The sequence below is a fragment of the Mesoplodon densirostris genome, chromosome 3 (genome assembly GCF_025265405.1).
Source record: "Mesoplodon densirostris isolate mMesDen1 chromosome 3, mMesDen1 primary haplotype, whole genome shotgun sequence".
NCBI classification, from domain to species: domain Eukaryota; kingdom Metazoa; phylum Chordata; class Mammalia; order Artiodactyla; family Ziphiidae; genus Mesoplodon; species Mesoplodon densirostris.
This window is the reverse complement of record NC_082663.1, coordinates 43,845,376-43,865,283: the sequence shown is the minus strand read 5'-3', so window position 1 is coordinate 43,865,283 and position 19,908 is coordinate 43,845,376. Positions and strand designations below refer to the sequence as shown.

General features: G+C 39.9%; 2 protein-coding genes across 3 annotated transcripts in view; one reads left to right on the top strand and one right to left on the bottom strand.

Annotated features, from left to right (window-relative positions):
• Positions 1-5,990, top strand: part of PLPP1 (phospholipid phosphatase 1) — a 114,616-nt gene extending 108,626 nt beyond the window's left edge. For both annotated transcript variants that reach the window (XM_060092890.1, XM_060092889.1), the window contains exons 5-6: positions 3,468-3,644; positions 4,202-5,990. In XM_060092890.1, coding sequence (XP_059948873.1) covers positions 3,468-3,644; positions 4,202-4,333 — 309 coding nt within the window. In that variant the 3' untranslated portion in view covers positions 4,334-5,990. The remainder of the gene's footprint in view (positions 1-3,467; positions 3,645-4,201) is intronic.
• Positions 2,862-19,908, bottom strand: part of MTREX (Mtr4 exosome RNA helicase) — a 133,687-nt gene continuing 116,640 nt past the window's right edge. Inside the window, exons 24-27 of the mRNA XM_060092888.1 lie at positions 19,612-19,668; positions 18,277-18,439; positions 6,181-6,285; positions 2,862-4,769 (exon numbers count right to left, since the gene is read on the bottom strand). Of these exons, the coding sequence (XP_059948871.1) occupies positions 4,717-4,769; positions 6,181-6,285; positions 18,277-18,439; positions 19,612-19,668 (378 nt within the window). The 3' untranslated portion in view covers positions 2,862-4,716. The remainder of the gene's footprint in view (positions 4,770-6,180; positions 6,286-18,276; positions 18,440-19,611; positions 19,669-19,908) is intronic.

Sequence of the window (19,908 nt, the reverse complement as noted above, 5' to 3'; positions counted from 1 at the left end):
GAGAACTCCTTCTTACTCCCAGTGTAAAATCCCAGAGGGCACATTACAGCCCAGCAGATTTCTAGGTCAAGCCTATCATAAGTCATACTCAGTGCCCTCCCAGAAAATAAGGCAGGGCTATGTGGTCCCCTTCAATTTTGTCTGTGCATCAGCAGTTTCCCCCAGAGGGAAAATTGAAAGTTTTTTTTAAAATTAATTAATTAATTTGGGGCAGCGTTGGGTCTTCGTTGCTGCACGTGGGCTTTCTCTAGTTGCGGAGAGTGGGGGCTACTCTTCGTTGCGGTGTGCAGGCTTCAGTAGTTACGGCTCACGGGCTCTACGGTGCACAGGCTTCAGTAGTTGTGGCTCATGGGCTCTAGGGCGCAGGCTCAGTAGTTCTGGCACACGGGCTTAGTTGCTCTGCCATATGTGGGATCTTCCCGGACCAGGGCTTGAACCTGTGTCCCCTGCATTTGCAGGCAGATCCTTAACCACTGCGCCACCAGGGAAGCCTGGGAGAATTGAAAGTTGTAGATGCTGCCACTGAACCAGTCTGGTAGATATACAACACTGGATATGGAGTTCCGTAAGTTCTAAATCTTAAGAGATAAGCAATTGAATGCCTTACCTCTAACGGGTTTGGTGCACGTGATTAACATATGTGTGGGAAGAAGGGGAACAGTGGAGGTTGCAAAGGCAGGGACCTACAGAGCCTTTTTATTATCAGCTCTGGCATTAAAGCATGAGCTGTCCCTGTATCTAGTTCTAATATAACAGTGCTGAGAAGCATCAGATAGTCAGTTCCTCTAAGAAAGTTAGGGAAAGATGGAGGAATGGAGACTTCTTTTTAATGAAACATACATACCTTCTTCTCCCCTCTCAAAGGACAAGGAGTAGAATTTAAAAAGTTATAAATCCACAAAGTCAAAGAATGGAAAACGAGACAATAAGCAAGAGGTAAAGATTCTGGAAAGCAGTTAAATGAGTGGTAGGAGGAAGCCAAGTCTCTAGCGCCTCCAGAGAGTGGGAGCTTAAGAGATTTGCACTGCAGAACCTGAGAAAGGATGAGGAAGTGGAGCCACCAGAAAGACAGCATGGTGTGCTTTGTTGCACCTGCTCATGTAGGACAGACTTCTGGCTGGAAACACGGGAGGGGAGTTGTCGAGGTCTGGAGTTGTTCAGGGCATGTCAACTGTGGAACTCGGTTGACCCAAGGTTCAAGAAACTCAATGTTTACCGCCTTGGGGTCTACTGAAATGGAAGAGTCTTCCCAGGGAAGAGCAGGGCTGGAGGTGGTGCCCAGCTTTTGTAGAGCTACATTGAGTACCCTGGACCCAGGGAAACACAGAACAGGCATATAGGAAGCACACTCAATTAACCAACCTCACCCAGAGCTGAGAACTGTTCTGTGACCAGAGCCTGCACTCAGGCCATACGGCCATTAGTCAGCAGAAGGGCCAGAACACAGAGTGGAGCACAGGTTAGGTATATGATCACAACTGGGGAATCCCAGAGCTCCCACAGGGGGAGTGACCTCTGGATCCACACCGAGGGGACCATCTGTACTTGGGTAGACATGTAAGAAGAAACTAAGTACTTAGAGGGTAAAGGGTTCACCTCAAGTATATTGCAACTTATTTGATTACTGATCCGTAAGTGAATGTTATTTTCACAGGGATGTTAAGAAAGAGATTGGGGCAAATTAATACTTATTTAACAAATGTCTGCAGGCTACCTAGAGTCAAAGTCAGGGTTCTTTCTTTCAAAGGAAAGTATTGTTAGAGGGATTTTAGCATCTTAAGTGAGGAAGAGCATTGAAAGCCCTGTCTCTGAGTTTCCTTTAGGTTAGGACTAGCTTTACGTCCATTTTATAGTTTTTTTTTGCTTTTTGGTTTTTTTTATTGCTATGTCGCTAGCAGGGATGGGTGCAGTTCTCCCTAAGATGTCTGCATTCATGTAAGTATTTGTAATTATTAGGTATATGTTTTTATAGTCTAAATAACCCATGCCTTTAACCCTTATCTGAAAAGGTAGCTTAAGACTAACCAGAAGAGGGTCAGTTAAACTTTATATATGAAACTTGGCTTCAGCCCTAGTCAAGGAACTGTCCTCCTCAAAATGAACAAAAAGTTTCCAATTAAAATAGAACTAATAAGGTGAATCTTATCTGGCATGGCTGTGGTACCTAATTGGGCTTCAGTTGGCACATGTCAACTTTGCCCCAACCAGAACCAACTATCTTCCCAACTCTAGAATCTTGAGACAAGCCTCTTTACTCCTTACGTTTTTATAGCTTCAACAACAACAAACAAAAAAAGGGGAGAGGAGCTCTACAGAAAGCCAGTAGCACTTCAGCCAGCTAAGGAGTCCAACTCAGTTAAACAACTGGTATGCTCTTTTAGGGTTAGATGTTTATACTATAAAGTACTTGATAAAATTAGACAACCTCTGGGGCTTTGCCAGGTGCTGAGAACTGAACACAGCAGTGCCCAAAGAACTGGAAATGGATTTGTGTATCTATTTTAAATAGGCAGCGTCATTGGGTACAGCCACATAATTAAATGCAGTCCTCAGAAAACAATTTAAGTATATGAGCCATAAATTACTGAGCAGAGTTTTAAAAAATGAATATTAAGAAGTATATTCTTATTGGATAGAAGTTAGGAAACATTTTTTTTACAAAAATGAGAACATATTGGCTGAAAGGAGTTCGTAGGAAACTACTGCAAGTTCATTCTACATTACAATCTTTAGGGATGCACCTGAAGTCAGAGGCAGGCTGACAGTGGCAAAGGCAAGATTCTCAGGTCTGATTAGAAAAGTCATAGAACTTAAAGGGTACAGGTGCTATTGAAAGAATAGACTCCTTTACTGGATCAGGATTAAACTACAAACTGTATTATTTACTTAGGCAGATTATTGTATTTACTTATAAATACAGACGATTTATTTAATCTCAGTTGCTCTGTTAAATAATTTGAGGCCAGAGGAGCTCTCAAGTAAATTGTTTCGGTGAATTAAGCAAACTTAGTTCCTAGATGGCTGGGTAGAAAATACAGTAGCCTGGCCCAGGGTAAGGGCAACCTGTGCTCAGAATGCTAGCAGTTGATCCCAAGACTCTATGCTAATGACAGTTATAATTCAAACTGGAAGGTGAGGAGCTGCCCCCTGATATCCTAGAAGGTCAGAAACGCTTACCTTGTTCATAATTTGAAGAGTGGTCTAAGTATAAATTATGTTACTAGGACAATAGTTTTTTTTTAAATTTTTTATCCTTTTGGTTTTGTTTTGGGATTTTTAGGTAATAATGAGTACAAGAATGCTTGCCTAAAGCCCTGTTCCATATATAATAAATCACAGTTTAATGAATATTAATATTTAGTGACTATCATTTTAAACATCAACCCTTTAGCAATGTGGTGATAATTAATATAAAACATAGTCTCCAGTTGGTATGTTAAGCTCTTTTCTTTATTCTTTTCTGTTAGCTTTATCTTCAAGCCAGGATGAAGGGAGACTGGGCAAGACTCTTACGCCCTACACTGCAATTTGGTCTTGTTGCCACGTCCATTTACGTGGGCCTTTCTCGAATTTCTGATTACAAACACCACTGGAGTGATGTGTTGACCGGACTCATTCAAGGAGCTCTGGTTGCAGTATTAGTTGTAAGTATACAGGGCAGCAGCCTACATCCTGATACTGAGAAATGCTTTGATAAATAAGTAGAAAAAAATGTCCCAATGAGAAAACTATGCTAAGGCAGAGAATGTGGCTCAATAATTGCTACTGGGTAAGGACCCCAATGTTATTAAAAGTCATTTTAGAATAGATAGCAAATAATACCTACGTTACTTACTCTTTGCAAAAGTTATTTAAAAATTTACTAAATTTTTTTTAATTGTAAAAAGCTTTGGCTATAAAGCTTTCTTTTTAGTATGAATTGAAAAAAAAAACTAATTTACATGAGGAATGACACTTCCATTAAGGGCTAGCAGAGTGAAGCCATCTGCCCAGTACATAACAGAGCAACTCTCAGAATGTCCTTAATAAAAATTCCTGTTAGCCACTAATTTATTCCTACCCTTAACCTGTACCCTGTAATGTATATCCTTTTATTTTTTTGCACACTGCTTATTGCAACTTTGTATATGGTTTTTAAACTTATTTAAAATTGTATCATTAAATACTTTGCCCCATTCTAAATCTTACCTGTTCTATACAGGCTGTATATGTATCAGATTTCTTCAAGGAGAGAAATGCTCCTTTTAAGGAAAGGAAAGAGGAGGACTCTCACACAACTCTGCATGAAACACCAACGACAGGGAATCACTATCGGAACAGTCACCAACCTTGAAGGTGGCAGAGTGCCCAGACGAAGCTGGCCTGCTTTCTAAAGGAAAATGATTGCAACCAGAAGGCAAGAGGATGCGTCCTTCTTCCCAGTATACAAGCCTTTAAGGGGACTGCTGCTACTGTACCTCTTGGATGCCCACTTTACCTGTGTGTATATAGTTACATTTAACACAATGGTTATCTAATAGCTCTAAGTTCATTACAAAAAATTTCAAGCCTTTCACTAAAACAAATGCCCCACCTGTACATTTTTTATTAAAAAAATGTAATGCTTATGTACAACTGTGTATGTAATATACTTTCTTAGAATGATGCTTGATTTAAATATAATACATCAGACAGGTGGTGAACAATTTAAAATCCCACATTCCTTTAGCTGACTCTTTATAAGTAGAGGCTGGCAGCAAACACAATATCTCTCTTGATTTTGGTGATTCCTAAGAGAAAAGAAAATACAGTTTAAATTTTCAAGACCACAAAGAATGTAATTCTTCTCCCCTGGGGTTTTGAAGACAGCACAACAATCCTGATTAAATTTGGTGAGAGGGCAAGCCTGGAAAATACAAAACCTTGCTTGCCTGAAAGACACCTAGAGGAGTTCACAGCCACCTCTGAGAGATGGGAAACTTAGAAACCAGACCCCTGTCCTCATGACTCTTGAATCTAAAGTACCCCGTGCATGGGGGGGTGTCTAAAATTATTCAGAAAGATCAGACCAGAAGGACTAAGCTGTCCAAGAAGTTAGTTGACCCAAAAGCATGAATTCTTCAGCCTGCAATGGAAGGCACTATATTTCAGTTACCATGTGAAATTCTTTCTGGACTAAGGACAAACACATTTTATCATACAGAAGTTTACAAAACTAGACTTAACCCTGGAGTAATTAAGTAGGTCTGCCTCTCTTTAACAATGCTGAAGATATAAGCAGCTTTCATAAGCTGCTTCTTAGGGCACTGAGTTGCCAGCAGAATCACCAGGTTTGACTGTGAGCAGCTGGTAACTCAGAGCAACTATGTGGCTGCTCTTCTTTGATGTTTTAACTCATAGTCCTTTCTCTTGGCCAGCATTCAGATGGAATGAAATTATTTGCAAGCATGTATGCCTCCCCCCGTTACTACCACCTTGGTCTAGCCGTTCTTTCCTGATCTGGTCTTCCTGCTTCCACCTTGCTAATCTACAGATTTGCCTGGATGCAACGGCTAGAACTGCCTTGTGAAACCCAAGTCAGAGCACACCACGCCTGTGTTCAAAACCTCCAATCATTTCAGAGAAAAAAGCTGAGGGCTGGGAGCTACATGACCATTTCTTTTCTTCCTCCAACCCCTACTATTCTACTCATTGTTCAGCTGTGCTGCATCCACACCGGCCTCTTGTTGTTGCTTAATATATCAAGTGTCTGTGAAGGACCTAAATGCCACCTTCTTGAGTAGGGGACCCTAGGCGATCGTGTCCATCCTCCAATTCCCTACCGTCTCTTCGTTTTTATTGCTACCTGATATATTTTACTTGTTGACTTGTTTACTGTCCACCTCCCTGCACTAGAATGTGAGCCCCATTAAGGCAGGGGTTTGTATCTTTTTTGTTCACTGCTGTATTCCCTGGTGCTTAAAACAATGTCTGGCACACAATAAGTGCACAATAAATATTTTGAGATTTTATATATATTCATTTACAAACTTTTTCCAACACACACACACACTGATATTTTCTCTGAACACTACTACATGGCCCTTCATGGCAATCCAGTGAAGAGCATCTGAAAATGTTCTCCTACGTTGCGGTCAAGAGCTCAAGTCTCAACAGGATTTGCCTAAATTATTAGAAAAAGCTTATGGGCTGGATACTGACCTTCTGAAAATTTATTTTCCAGCTCAGTGTTTCCAATGGCTTTTGCTGCTTGACACATTTGTCGAAGTAGTTCTTCCAGGCGTCTCATACAACGAATTATGCTGCCTGGACAGAAAAGGAAACAAATCACTTGTAAAGTGTAAATAATCAGGAATAGCAGAACCTTTGTGGGACTTCTCCTGCAGTAAACCAGTAGTAAACTTGACTGGTGACTGCTAGGCACCAGGAAGGCTACAAATACGGCAAGTTTAATTCCCATCCTTGACTAATGGTAGAGAGTCATGGATTTATTATAATGTGTTCACACGTGCTCTTAGAGAGGTAAGTAAACAAAATGCCCTGGGAGCACAGGAGAGAGCAACATGGTGAAAGGTAGCAAAGGTGACATATAACTTGGGTCTCTTATGAATGAGGTCCCTGTCAGGCAGTGATGAAGGAAGACCACTGAGACAATGTAGAAAAGCAGCTATTCAAGGACCCTGAGTGTGGCCTACTACGGCCTCTGGATACTATCCTGTGAAGAGAATGCGACAGGGAATTTTTAGGCAGGGGAATAACAGGATCAGATTTGTCATTTTAAAGGTGCAATCAATCATTCTTCTGGACCTTAAATAGGCTCTTTCATCAGTGCTTTACGCACACAATGTGTCCTCAATGAAGCATAAAAGAGATCAGTCTCTTCCCACTGGATGTGACTCCCTGTCTGAGACAAGTGTTTGCATCAAAGGTGAAGTTGTAAACACTTTCACTTCTGTCAGACTTGCACAAGGAGGGGCCTTGGGATCCTAATTCTTAAGTGCTACCTGCCTAAGTTTAAAACTCTCGGATTTCATTTTTAATGTCTGAAATACATTAGGAATATCAGTTCTGATATGCAAGCTGTTAACTCACACTTCAGGTCCTTATTTAACTCCTTGCAACACTGGAAGAATTCATTAACATGTATCAAGCTCTTGTAATACACTCGATGTGCAGTGTTGAGGGCTCCTTTTTACCTTTTAATGCCTTCCACATTATGGTACAGTGTGCCCAAGGGAGAAAAACAGTAGAGAGATTTAACTCACAGAGCAGAATGGAATTTGAGCTTAGACAAAGGCAAAAATATAAGCCATGTACCTAAGAGAGTCATCAGGATTCAGCAGGAAGTGCCCATGTACATGTACAGCACCTTTTCTCTCTGAGAAAATGTTGCACACGGGCCTGGGCTGATAAGGACAACATGCCTGGTTTCTGAACCCACCTATGGGCCAGAGCAAGCAGAACACAAAGATGCTAGTTCACAGCGAGAGGTTTATGGGATGAAGATTGGTCAACGAGAGGACCACCAGCACGTGTGTCACCTTGAAAGATCAGTGGGGATACCTCTCAAACGGATGCTGTCATCTCCTACTTATGGGATGTTCACCTAGTCTAGACTTGGTTATAAAAGGAGTGAGCTGAGACACCTGGAGTTAGAGGAAAGAAGACTGGATGGTGACTTGGATACTAGGAAAGATTCAGCTAAGTAATTAGCTCTATGATCTAGCTCCTTATTCTACTCTTATTTCCCCTTCTCATTTGTAAGGTAAATGATGATAAATGCAATGTAAACAGAGGGCTTACTTTACCTAACTGGATTTATCTCACTTGGGATATGAGATGCACAAATTCTGTGACAGGGGCAAAGCTCTAAAGGAATGTAAGGTCATAATACAGTCCTTAAACCAAAATATTCAAAGTTCATACTTTATTGTCCTTCCTCTTCTCCCATTAAAAGGTCCATGGAGTTCTTGGAGAAGTAGGGTCAAGACTGACATCTCACCTCCACATATACACACATCTTACAATAACCCTGGCTTTCTTATTATAGGAGAGTAAAGTAATTGATGTTTATAATAAGACTTAGGCATCAAGGAAAGGTGAAAAGGCTGAGCATGTTTTGAGAAAAAAGGGTGATGTCCAACATTTTCTGAGTACTTACTTTGTGGCAGGTCTATAATCTATGTTTTGTGTAAATTTTCTTGTTTGACCCTTACAGTTCCATGAAACAAGTACTGTTATCCCTATTTTACAAAAAGGGAAAAGAAGCAGCTCAGAGAAATTATAACTTGACCAAGGTCAGAGCCAGGAGTATATGATGGAGTCGGGATTTAAATCTAGACAGTAAGATTCTACAGCCTAAGCATTTAACCATATTATACTATAGTGCCTTATCTATATTTTCTATAATAAATGTATTACTTTCATAAATTTCAGTTTTAATTAAATTCAGTTTTAATTAAATTTCAGTTTTAATTAAATTTCAGTTTTAACTAAATTCAGTTTATACATTTAAAATAATCGAGAAAAAACTGTAAATATTTAGTAAGATTTTCAGGTCATACTCTAAGCTCCTCACTTCTGTTATAAATCTTCATTGCCAGGTAAGGCCAAAGAATTTGCAGTAATGGGTTTCAAGAAGTAGGAAGTAGTGGAAATTGGCAAGTAGGATCCAGTCACAAAGAGTCTGTTTTCTTAATTCGGCAATCAGAGTAATGACTTGTGATAATTTCAGTGAAATGGGGGACTAGGTTACTATGGCTCAAGAGGGAAATGGGAGGTAGGGAGTTGAAGATGGTCTATTCTCGACTACTCTTTCCAAGCCAAGCCTGGCTTGTGAAAGGACTGAGGGATTGAGGATGATGATGACAACAAGATAACTTACTAAAAAATGATGGCAGCAGCTGACACTTATTGACTACTTTGTGCCAGGCACTGTACTAAAGGCTCTACATGCATGATATTAACCTCACAATACGAGATAAGAGCTATTATTATTAACATTTTATAGCTAAGGAAAAAGGCACAATAAAGTAACTTTCCCAGGATCATTCATCTAGTGAGTGGGTAGGATTTAAGACCAGGATATATATGCTCCTGCTCTTAAACACTGTATGTTATGTTGGTAGCTGGAGAAGACGTGGATGAGAAATATAAACATATTCATATGCTAAAATGGCAGCAGAAAGGACGTGACTTAAGACTGCGAAGGTGCAGAAAACAGTGCAAGGCGGCCCTGGAACTGAGTGCAATTTCCTCTGAAGAGGAAAATAAGGGAAAGGATATATGCCATGAATTTCTAGGTTAAGACAGGCCTAGTGGCATCTCCCTTTCCTCTGAAGCAGGAGTGATCACCTAGAAATCTGGGGCAAAGTTGAGGTAGATGCTTAAGGAGAGCAGTGAGGATCTGGAATTGCCTCTAAGAGAAGTCTCAGAGCCAGAGAGAAGTCCTGCATGGAGGACATAGTCTCTGGATATGGACAGACCAGGAATTACATGCATGATGTTAACCTCACAATACAAGATAAGAACTATTACTCTTCCCACTTTATAGCTAAGGAAACTAAGTAGTAGATGGCATCTACTACTTGAGGGACTGTACTAGCAAGCTGTGGGAAAGACTACATGAGGTAGAGTGTTCAAAGTGTACCTAGCCGGTGCTCAATAGTCTCTCCTCCTCCTGCTACTTCTATTATTACTGGGAAGGTTTAATGTGATTCTGAGGTTACAGACTATGGCTTTTGATGACACCAAATCATACAATTATTCTCCAGCAGAACTCTGCTGTGAAAGTATAGGAATAGAGAAAGTGAATTATTAGACTGATCCAGGTTGGTGGTGCATAAGGCAGATGGAAAAACAAGAATATCAGCCGCTTCCTAGTTCTCTGTCCGTGACTAGAAAAAAGGAACTGTGGTTCAGAAGGAAAGTTCTCTAAGCAGTGGCTGTGTCCTCTCCACAGCAGGTCTCCAAGAGAATGCGGAAGCAACTATGTGATATCTACCTGGTGTTTACTTCCTGTTACTGAGACAACTCATCTGACACCAATAAACTATATTAAGATTTTGAAAATTAACAGAACAAATGCTGCTTTTACTAGCAACCTTTAACAGAAGAAAATAGTGATTTCACAGAAGATGTTGTTTCCAAGTAGGAGGAGACTGTCGTTAGCCACTTCCAACATTCTACTACCATTTTACAAATGAGAAATCCTAGAGGTGGTTAACGCCTTTCAGGTTCAGGTTAACAGTTTTACATCTAGGATTAGAAAAGAAATCTGATACCCTCATTGGAAATGGCAGAGATAACCATATTAGCCACCCTTTACAGCAATGGCTTCCCTTTAAACTTTGAGGCTAAGAGTTGATGGAAGAAGAATCTTAGACCTTTACCAGTTGAAACCTTTATAAAAGTTGAAGATACTAGTTTGCTTTGCTGTGACCGTGGCTGAGAAAATTATGAACAGACAGGACCAGGGAAGGAGAAAGCTCAATTAATGGCCTAAATGAGGAAAATAGGGAGAGAGAGAGGGAGAGAGAGAGGGAGAGAGGGAGAGAGAAAGGGAGAGAGGGAGAGAGGGAGAGAGGGAGAGAGGGAGAGAGGGAGAGAGGGGAAGAGGGAGAGGGGAGAGGGGGAGAGGGGGAGAGGGGGAAAGGGGGAGGGGGAGGGAGAGAGGGGGAGAGGGGGAGAGGGGGAGGGAGAAGGGGAGAGGGAGAGGGGGAGGGAGAGGGAGAGGGGGAGAGGGAAAGGGGGAGGGGGGAGGGAGAGGGGGAGAGGGGGAGGGAGAGGGAGAGAGGGAGAGGGGGAGGGAGAGGGAGAGAGGGAGAGAGGGAAAGGGAGCGAGGGAGCGAGGGAGAGGGAGCGAGGGAGAGAGGGAGAGAGGGAGAGGGGGAGAGGGGGAGGGAGAGGGAGAGGGAGAGAGAAAGCAGGTCTGAATGGCATCTTGAGGACAGTTACCTGGGTGAGACAGGATAAAAATGCACAGGCTAGTTGCAGTGGGGGAAAGGATGGGGCTGAAAGCAAAACCATGAAGCAAACACAACCAACCAGCTTTACAAATATGGGTAAGAAGAGGATTAGCCTATTCCCTAGGAACAGGAGGCTGCCAGATGGACACCAGCCACTGTAGGATCAGAAGGGAGCATCTCCTAGCTCCACTGGTAAGTAAATTCATGACTTGAGAAATGGACAGCACTTTTATCTCTTCCCCTGGATGAGTGTTGCAGCTCCTACTCCCTCTTCCATTGGGCCCCCATGTGCAGGCACAAGCAACACAACAAGGGCAGGTAAGGAGCCTATCCCCCACCCACTGCACCCCAGGAGGAACGGTGCTCCTCTCCTGCTTAAAAATCTTTTGATACCATTAATGCAAATGCTAGTAGGAGCGCTGGTGAGTCTGTTTCAGTCCTGATTCAAACATAAGGTTCTGGACGGTCTATGTGTGATATTTCTGTATTAGGATCATCACTTGTAGACCCTAAGTTTTATCTTTAAAGGTGGTATTTCACAAACTTCAGTCATTAGCGTATCACTCATTTTTGCTGTAACACTTTTTACTTAAGTAAATGAAAGCTGCTCACTTATTTTTTATAAATAGGCCATAATTAGAAAAACAACTGTTACAAAAACAAAACAATGCTATCAATTCCAGCTAGATACTATTGCCAACAAAAAGTTGATCACCCAGACATATTATAGGCACCTCAAACTCAACAGTTCCAAAAAGTAAACTCAATACTTTCCTTCTAAATCATTTCTATTAACATATTAAAAACTTTGTTTACTCATCTATAAAGTGGAGATAACAAGAATTCCTATACCTAATGGGGTTATTGTGAGAAATGAATGAAATAATGCATGTAGGGTGCTTAACAAGTGTCAGTAACATAATAGGAGCTCAATAAATGTTGGCTATATTTGTTATTTCTGTTCTCAGGTGCTAGGAATGCTGAGCTCCAGTCCTGCTCTCACTGAAAGGGGAAATCCAGTCGCAGTAACTTCTGGGTGTCTAGAGAGAGGGTGGGGGCTGGAATGGAGAAGGTAATGAATATTGCATGACTCATGCAGCCAGATATTAAATGTGTACTTTGCAAACACTTCTATTTGAAGAGAATTAAATTAGGTAATGGTTAAAAATGTAAATATATATAGGATTTTAAAAAGGAACAGGGTGTATTTCACAGGTCATTTAGAATTGAAAAGAAATCCTTTATAAAACTGCTGTGCAGTGCATCCGAGAGCCAGGTGCCCTGGCTCACAAACTCTGTTTTGACTGATTTCAAATGTGTACTGGGAATCACAGATAACCTGATATTGTTTTGGTATTTCTACAAATTGAGAAACTCATGTTAATAGCCAGGATCTGCAAAAGCTATCAGAGGCCGAACCACATGAAGTATAATGATAAGATAAGCTAAAGAAACTAAACGCACATCTGAGCGAGTGAACACTGCCACACTTTGTAAGCACTCCCACTCAATTTCTGGAAAATGAGTTCTGACAGTTTCAGATGACATGAGAACAATTAAGAAAATGAGGCCAGGCGGTACAGGGTTGCACATACAATGGCTGTGGGTGCTGGCCTCAGTCTTGTCAACAAATCACCGTGTGTGTACAAACACTGTCCATAGCTGGCTGTAGCTTAAAGGGGATGAATGAAGCCTACTGTGAAGAAGTGAATTACCCAGCATACTTCCTACCTACTGCAGTTCTCTGTAATACAAGGGTTCTCCTTACTCCCAGTTTTGGAAATCATTCTGCCTCATCAATTAGGACCACCTAGATTAAGCGTTAGATAAGAGATACAAAGCCATGACCCATCCCCCCAGGCTATCTGAAGCTGACCAGAAATAGAAACATACACACTAACAACCTAACTGTTTGTTACAAATCTTTTTTTCTGGTCTTGCCAGAGTGGAAAGCAAAACTGAATTCTTACTAGTCATTGCTTTTTTTTTTGGCCGTACACGGGCCTCTCACTGTTGTGGCCTCTCCTGTTGCAGAGCACAGGCTCCGGACGCGCAGGCTCAGCGGCCATGGCTCACGGGCCCAGCCGCTCCGCGGCATGTGGGATCTTCCTGGACTGGGGCAGAACCCGTGTCCCCTGTATCGGCAGGCGGACTCTCAACCACTGCGCCACCAGGGAAGCCCTAGGCATTGCCTTCTGAAGAAAAATTGTGGTAAAATACACATAAAATTTACCACTTTAAAGCATGTACCCCAGTGTCACTGCCTGTTTTTATCCTCAGATTTACATCACCTCTCTGGAAAAACTCACAGTGAGATATAATTCACACGGCATAAAATTCCCCTTTTAATTAAGTGTACAAATTCAGTGGTTTGGGGTATATTTGGAATTGTACAACCATAATCACTATCTAATTTTAGAATCTTCTTATCACTCAAAAAGAAACCCATATCCATTAAGCAGTCACACCCCTCCCCCCTTCCACCTTCCCCCAGCCCATGGCAACCACAAATCTACTTTCTGTCTCTACGGATTTGCCTATTCTGGACATTTCACATAAATGAAATTGTACAATAGGTGGCTTTTGTGTCTGCCTTCTTTCACTTAGAACCGTAATGTGGTCAAAGTTCATCCATATTTTAGCATGAATCAGTACTTCACTTTTTTTTTTTACAATAGAATACTGTCCCATTATATGGATAATACACAATTTATTCACCCACTGATGGACATTTGAGCACACATGCTTTAGGGGTAATTTTATAAACATCAGGCTCATGAGGTTCTTAAACAACACCATTCTAATTGAGGATGGAAATCAACACATTTCTTTATCTGGAGAGGTATTTATTTCTACCTCCAGCTATCTGGCATTTGCAAAAGTGGTTCCCCACAGTTCACGCCCTGAATCTGATTTAATAACTCCTATCTAAGTGGTTATTGAGGCCTGAGGTTAGGATCATAATTATATTTTCCTGCAATCATTTACCACTAGATCCCAGCTTAGGCTGAAAACATTCCTGGAGGGCAGAGACTGTTGCTTGCACTGCACCCAGCACAATTCCTGATCCCACTAGGGTCTCAGTTAATTATTCATTAAATGAGTAAGTATCAGGTACTAATTCCTAAGTCATTTAGTACTAAAACTGTGCCAAAATTTAAACACAGGATACATACTAATAGAATGTTACTCTATTATTATTAGCAAAAGTATTTTAAAAAAACAAATCCATTGGAAAATCCCTTCTAACTCTGATGTACCGTCTCCTAAGAAAGGGTAAAACTATGCTAGTGGAAAGGCATTTGAGAAGACCATGTGGTGGGGGCAGAGAGTAGGAATGTGCCAAACAGCATTTGCTTTAAAAATCTAGGACAGGGACTTCACTGGTGGCGCAGTGGTTAAGAATCCACCTGCCAATGCAGGGGACACGGGTTCGAGCCCTGGTGTGGGACGATCCCACATGCCGTGGAGCAACTAAGCCCGTGTGCCACAACTACTGAGCCTGCGCTCTAGAGCCCATGAGCCACAATTACTGAGCCTGTGTGCCCCAACTACTGAAGCCTGTGTGCCCTAGAGCCTGTGAGCCACAACTACTGAGCCTGCGTGCCACAACTACTGAAACCCGCATGCTCTAGGAACCAAGTGCTGCAACTACTGAGCCCGCATGCCATAACTACGGAAGCCCGTGCGCTCTAGGACCCGCGAACTGCAACTACTGAGCCCGCGTGCCCCAACTACTGAAGCCCGCGCACCTAGAGCCCATGCTCCACAAGAAGAGAAGCCACCTCAATGAGAAGCCCACGCACCGCAACAGAGTAGCTCCCGCTCGCCGCAACTAGAGAGAAAAGCCTATGCAAAGCAACAAATACCCAATGCAGCCAAAAACAAATCAAAACAAAAAAACCTATGACAGGCAGAAGTACAGTAAACACTTTCAAGTGATAATTTGTCATAGGAGCTTTCCTGATGACATGTGCTTAGTGGAAAGCAAATCTTTCATGCACAGTGAAGAGTACAATATTGTTTTTGTATAGACAGAAATAAATAGTAATGGCCCTGTCTAGGTTACAATGGATCTACTACAATGGATCAGTAGACTGAAACCCCATATCTGTATGGGCTATAGCCCATACAGATGTATTTTTTTTTTTTTTTTGGTGGTACGCGGGCCTCTCACTGTTGTGGCCTCTCCCGTTGCGGAGCACAGGCTCCGGACGCGCAGGCCCAGCGGCCATGGCTCACGGGCCCAGCCGCTCCGCGGCATGCGGGATCCTCCCGGACCGGGGCACGAACCCGTGTCCCCTGCATCGGCAGGCAGACTCTCAACCACTGCGCCACCAGGGAAGCCCTACAGATGTATTTTTAATTGTTATCCAAATTTAATTGATGGAAATAAGAAATGATTATATTCTATCATTTTTTCCAGGGTGATAACAGAGGCAATAATTATTTATGTGAAGTGTTCAAAATTCCTCAACTGAATCACAGTGTAAACTCTTCTCTTACATCAGACATCCCCCAAACATATGGTGTTAATCATTACAATGTTAACTAGCTCCAGCTGATGTTTGAAAAATACTTAAAACTACTCCTGAGGCTCATGACATGACATGATCAGACACTTGACCGAAGCACATTAAAAAGTTCCAATGCAGTCATTTTCTGCCTGTAAAAATAAAGACACACTATACTATGGGCTAGAGCTTTGATTATAGTATTTTTCCAATTATATAAAGCATGTACAGTAACAAGATGAGGAGAGAATGGCTATTCTGAAATGGATGAACTAAGCAACATAGTAAAAAGAAAAAAAGGAAAAAAAAAAGGTTGTGGCGGGGAGACACCATATGCTAGAAAAAAAATATCCTAAGTAAATCAAGGTTCTCAGTTATTTTTTTGCTGTTTAATTACATAATTTGCTTTTATGAGCTATCCCAATTTTAGAAAGAAAAGGTATAGCTGATATAATGGTACCATGAAAATTGTGTTGATGTTAGACCCAATTTCAAGTTATACACTGAATTCCTCAATTTTTAATCATAGATTTCTCAAGCAAACTGTGACACTGAAATAGCCTCAAGGAATTGAAATAGATTTCAGGAATTAGATTTCAGGAACTGAAACAGATTTCAGGAATTGCTAGTATGTTGTGGAAAACATCAACTCATAGGTGGCAGAAATACAAACTGTCAGGACTTCCCTAGTGGCGCAGTGGTTAAGAACCCGCCTGCCAATGCACGGGACACAGGTTTGAGCCCTGGTCCGGGAAGATCCCACATGCAGCAGAGCAGTTAAGCCCGTGTGCCACAACTACTGAGCCTGCGCTCTAGAGCCTGCGAGCCACAACTACTGAAGGCTGCGTGCCTAGAGCCCGTTCTCCGCAACAAGAGAAGCCACTGCAATGAGAAGCCTGCGCACCGCAAAGAAGAGTAGCCCCCACTCGCTGCAACTGGAGAAAGCCCGTGGGCAGCAATGAAGACCCAATGCAGCCAAAAATAAATAAATTAATAAATTAATTTTAAAAAATACAAACTGTCTTCAATTTAGCAGTTTAGGATTTATCTGCCATACTGTGGTAACTTTTTCATTTAAGCACAAAGAATAGAAAAATAATCCACAAAGATAATTTTATAAGGTTTCCTGTATTTCTAGGCCTATTGTCCCTTCATTTTTCTTAAACAAACAAAACAAAACAAACTGCACCACTATTGTTTTATGCCATTGTGTTTGCCTTCTCAGAGAAGCAGATATACAAATATGAGCTATTACATTAACAAGTCGTAGAATTTAGGCATAGAACAGTGATTAGTTTCATCCTTATGTTCCAAAAAGAAGTTAGACTGAAGAGTGGTGACACTGTACTTGATTGCCTTTGTGTGTCTGAAACACACAAGCTGCCATACATCTATCTGGGTTTCTGCGTGTTAAGCAATGTTCACAGGTGAGATGAGGATGTCATGCTTCCCTCTTCTCACAGCCTCAACAGTAGCTACCCACCATCAATTATTGTAGACCTTCTTACCATTCCTACAAGCATGAATTTTCAGTGGATAGAGATGGTATAATTCTAGGTAGTATTTAAGAAGTCTCTAGGTGGTCCAAAACTCAAAGATAAGGTATTATGGTTCTTAGATGAAGTTATCAACTATCATGTGCTTGTAGTCACAGAGGCCAGGATTCAAATCACAGTGCCATCATATAGTACATACACCTCCATGACCTTGACCAAATTATTTACCTTTTAAAAATCAGTTTCCTTGTGCAAAGTGCAAATAATATCTACTCTGATGTGCTACTTTGGTGATTAGATCTAAATTATATAAAATGCTTATTAGCACAACTCCTGTCACACAGTAGTTACCTAATAAATAATGACCACCCTGGTAACAGAATACAGTATTCAGAAAAAGATTTTGGGACCATAATACTAATGACCATTTAATGGAGGCTTAGAAATAAACTTTAGGGAAAGGACTAAAACAGCACACCATAATTAAAAAATAATATACTATAAACTGTAATATTTAAAACCTTAAAACCCATTAAAATTCAATGTAGTGAAGTAAAGGCTCATAGTTGATTCTGTTGCAGAGATTCATAAACTCAGTAATCTATCAGTCTTTAATAATATCGGGTAAAAAGCATAGTATACAGGGTGTGTTAAAAATATAATTTTTCTCAAAATAAAATTTTAAATGTTCTTATAATAAATCTCTATGAAGTCCAAGCTCATTTATTTTCATTTTTAAGAAAGTTCGGTGTAAACACAATTCACCATTATAAATATCTACAATCTGCATAAGCCAATCTTTTTGCAATGAATACAGCATTTCTAAATATGGTTTTCTTTAAATATTGTGCTTATTATTTGCTTCTTGTAATTCACTTATGATTACTCCTTATATATTCCCTTTACCTTTACTTCTTCATTTAAAATTTTTCTTCAGTTGAGTAACAGTTTTGATTGCTTTTAGAAATGCAATGATGGACAGCATTTTTAGCTCTGCTATTTTTTGGTGGAATTGCATAGCAAGCCATTAGGTTATTACTAAGAGAATAAAACCAAAAGTAAAAATACCCACATAAATAGGCCTTATCTGTGACTGCAGAGACTCTGGCACAGGATTATAAACTGTTATAATGAGCAGACTGAGCTTATTAAATAATACAAAGGATTCATGGAGAATATTTTTGATTTACATAGGCAGAAGATTTCCTTTTATTATCAAAAATTAAAAATAATATATTATTCTTGTTTAGTATATCAATGCCATCCTAAGTATATTTCTTATATCAGAAAGAAATATATGTGTACAAAATTTAACCATACCTTCAAAGACATCTGTCATTTTGCAGATATGGGCAAATGTAGCTCCTGTTGCCCAGGTATATACTACATCCATTAAGTGAGGTTTAAATGAGCTTAGGTAAGTCTCCTCATCAATTTCCAATTTGGCTTCTGCTGAAACTTTTGCAATTCTTTTAGCACATTCCTTTGAAGATAAAAGATATACTTAAAATTTCTTACTTAGGATCTCCCGTATCACTTTTTCTTTAGGTTTCTAAAGTCAGTATTCTACAATACAATATTTTTCTTCCTAGGTAATAAGCCTGCAATTTGGATATTCTGCTTCTAAGTAGCCACAGTGCCTGTTCCACTGCTGAGTAATCAAACAGCAAAGTTTTCCACTACATTAATTAAGAAAAACATATCAAGAGCATGATTTTCACCCAGTAATACCTTTTCTACAAAAACCAAAACTCTTCATTAAAATTATTAAACAGTAACATTTAACTCATCTCTAATTGTTTCATTAAGAAAACAAAGACAATAATAACAAGCCAGACTCAGAGAAACATAAATCCTATGGCAAAATGATGCTTTTTCTCCAACAATGCTTTAAAAAATATAAATCTTAATATTTCCTTTTCCTTACAATAGGAAGTTAGATTTCATTCTTTTCTCCTTGGTAATTGAGAAGGTCAAAAACTCCTAGGCCTATTAAGACTTCCCTGATTCTGGAAGTTTAAATTTCTTAGTAATATTAAGGAATGTTAAATGTTCCATTTAAAGGGGCCTTCTTTTATGATTCACTTTTCATTCCTCTCTTGCAGTGTCTTATAGTTCATCTTTCCCTATCTAATGTTGAAAAGATAGATAAAACCATTCTTCCCAAGAAAAATAATAAAAGAGACCAATTCATTACTATAAACTACTGTGGCTTTGAGGATCCAGAAATAAATCATTTCTTAGGCTAAAACAGATTTTAAAACCTGATTTTAAAATTTGTTGTAAACTGAGATGGAAAAATGTATAAAAAATTAAGTTAACTAAATCTATCAAGATGCTATTCTTAACACCAAGGAAAATGATGCAGACACTGAATTGTTGGTATAGCCTATCTACATTATGCAATGTTAAATCTGTACTCACAGCAACTCTATATAACTTAACATTTTGGTGAGGGAGAATGTTTAATTTTTAAAATAAAAATTACAAATGATGTTATTAAAACAGCAGTAAATGACAAGACTAACATCAAATGATATATTTAATCCTGAAGGAAGCTGTCTCTGTGGAATAATAAATATTATGATTAGACTGTCACAAATGTTTATTTCACAACATACTATTCATAAAATATGTAGTTCAAAAAAATCTTACCTGCATTTGACGAAGTGGTCCTGCTAATTGCTCTGTTAATTTGGGCATCTCACTAGACTATAAAAGAAAAAGAAGATTGTATGTAAAACCCAAGTTTAAAATGCAGTGTATACTATCTGCTTTTATAAACAAAGCTTCCATGATATCCATTAATTTCAAATTATAAGACCTCAGTCATTAGCATTTAGAGTTTCTAATCAACTTAGTTTGTGTAAGCAAAATTATCACTCCTCTCATCCTGAATTATACTATTCTCTTATATTTCAGAGGAAAATATTACACTGCTAAATTTGCAAA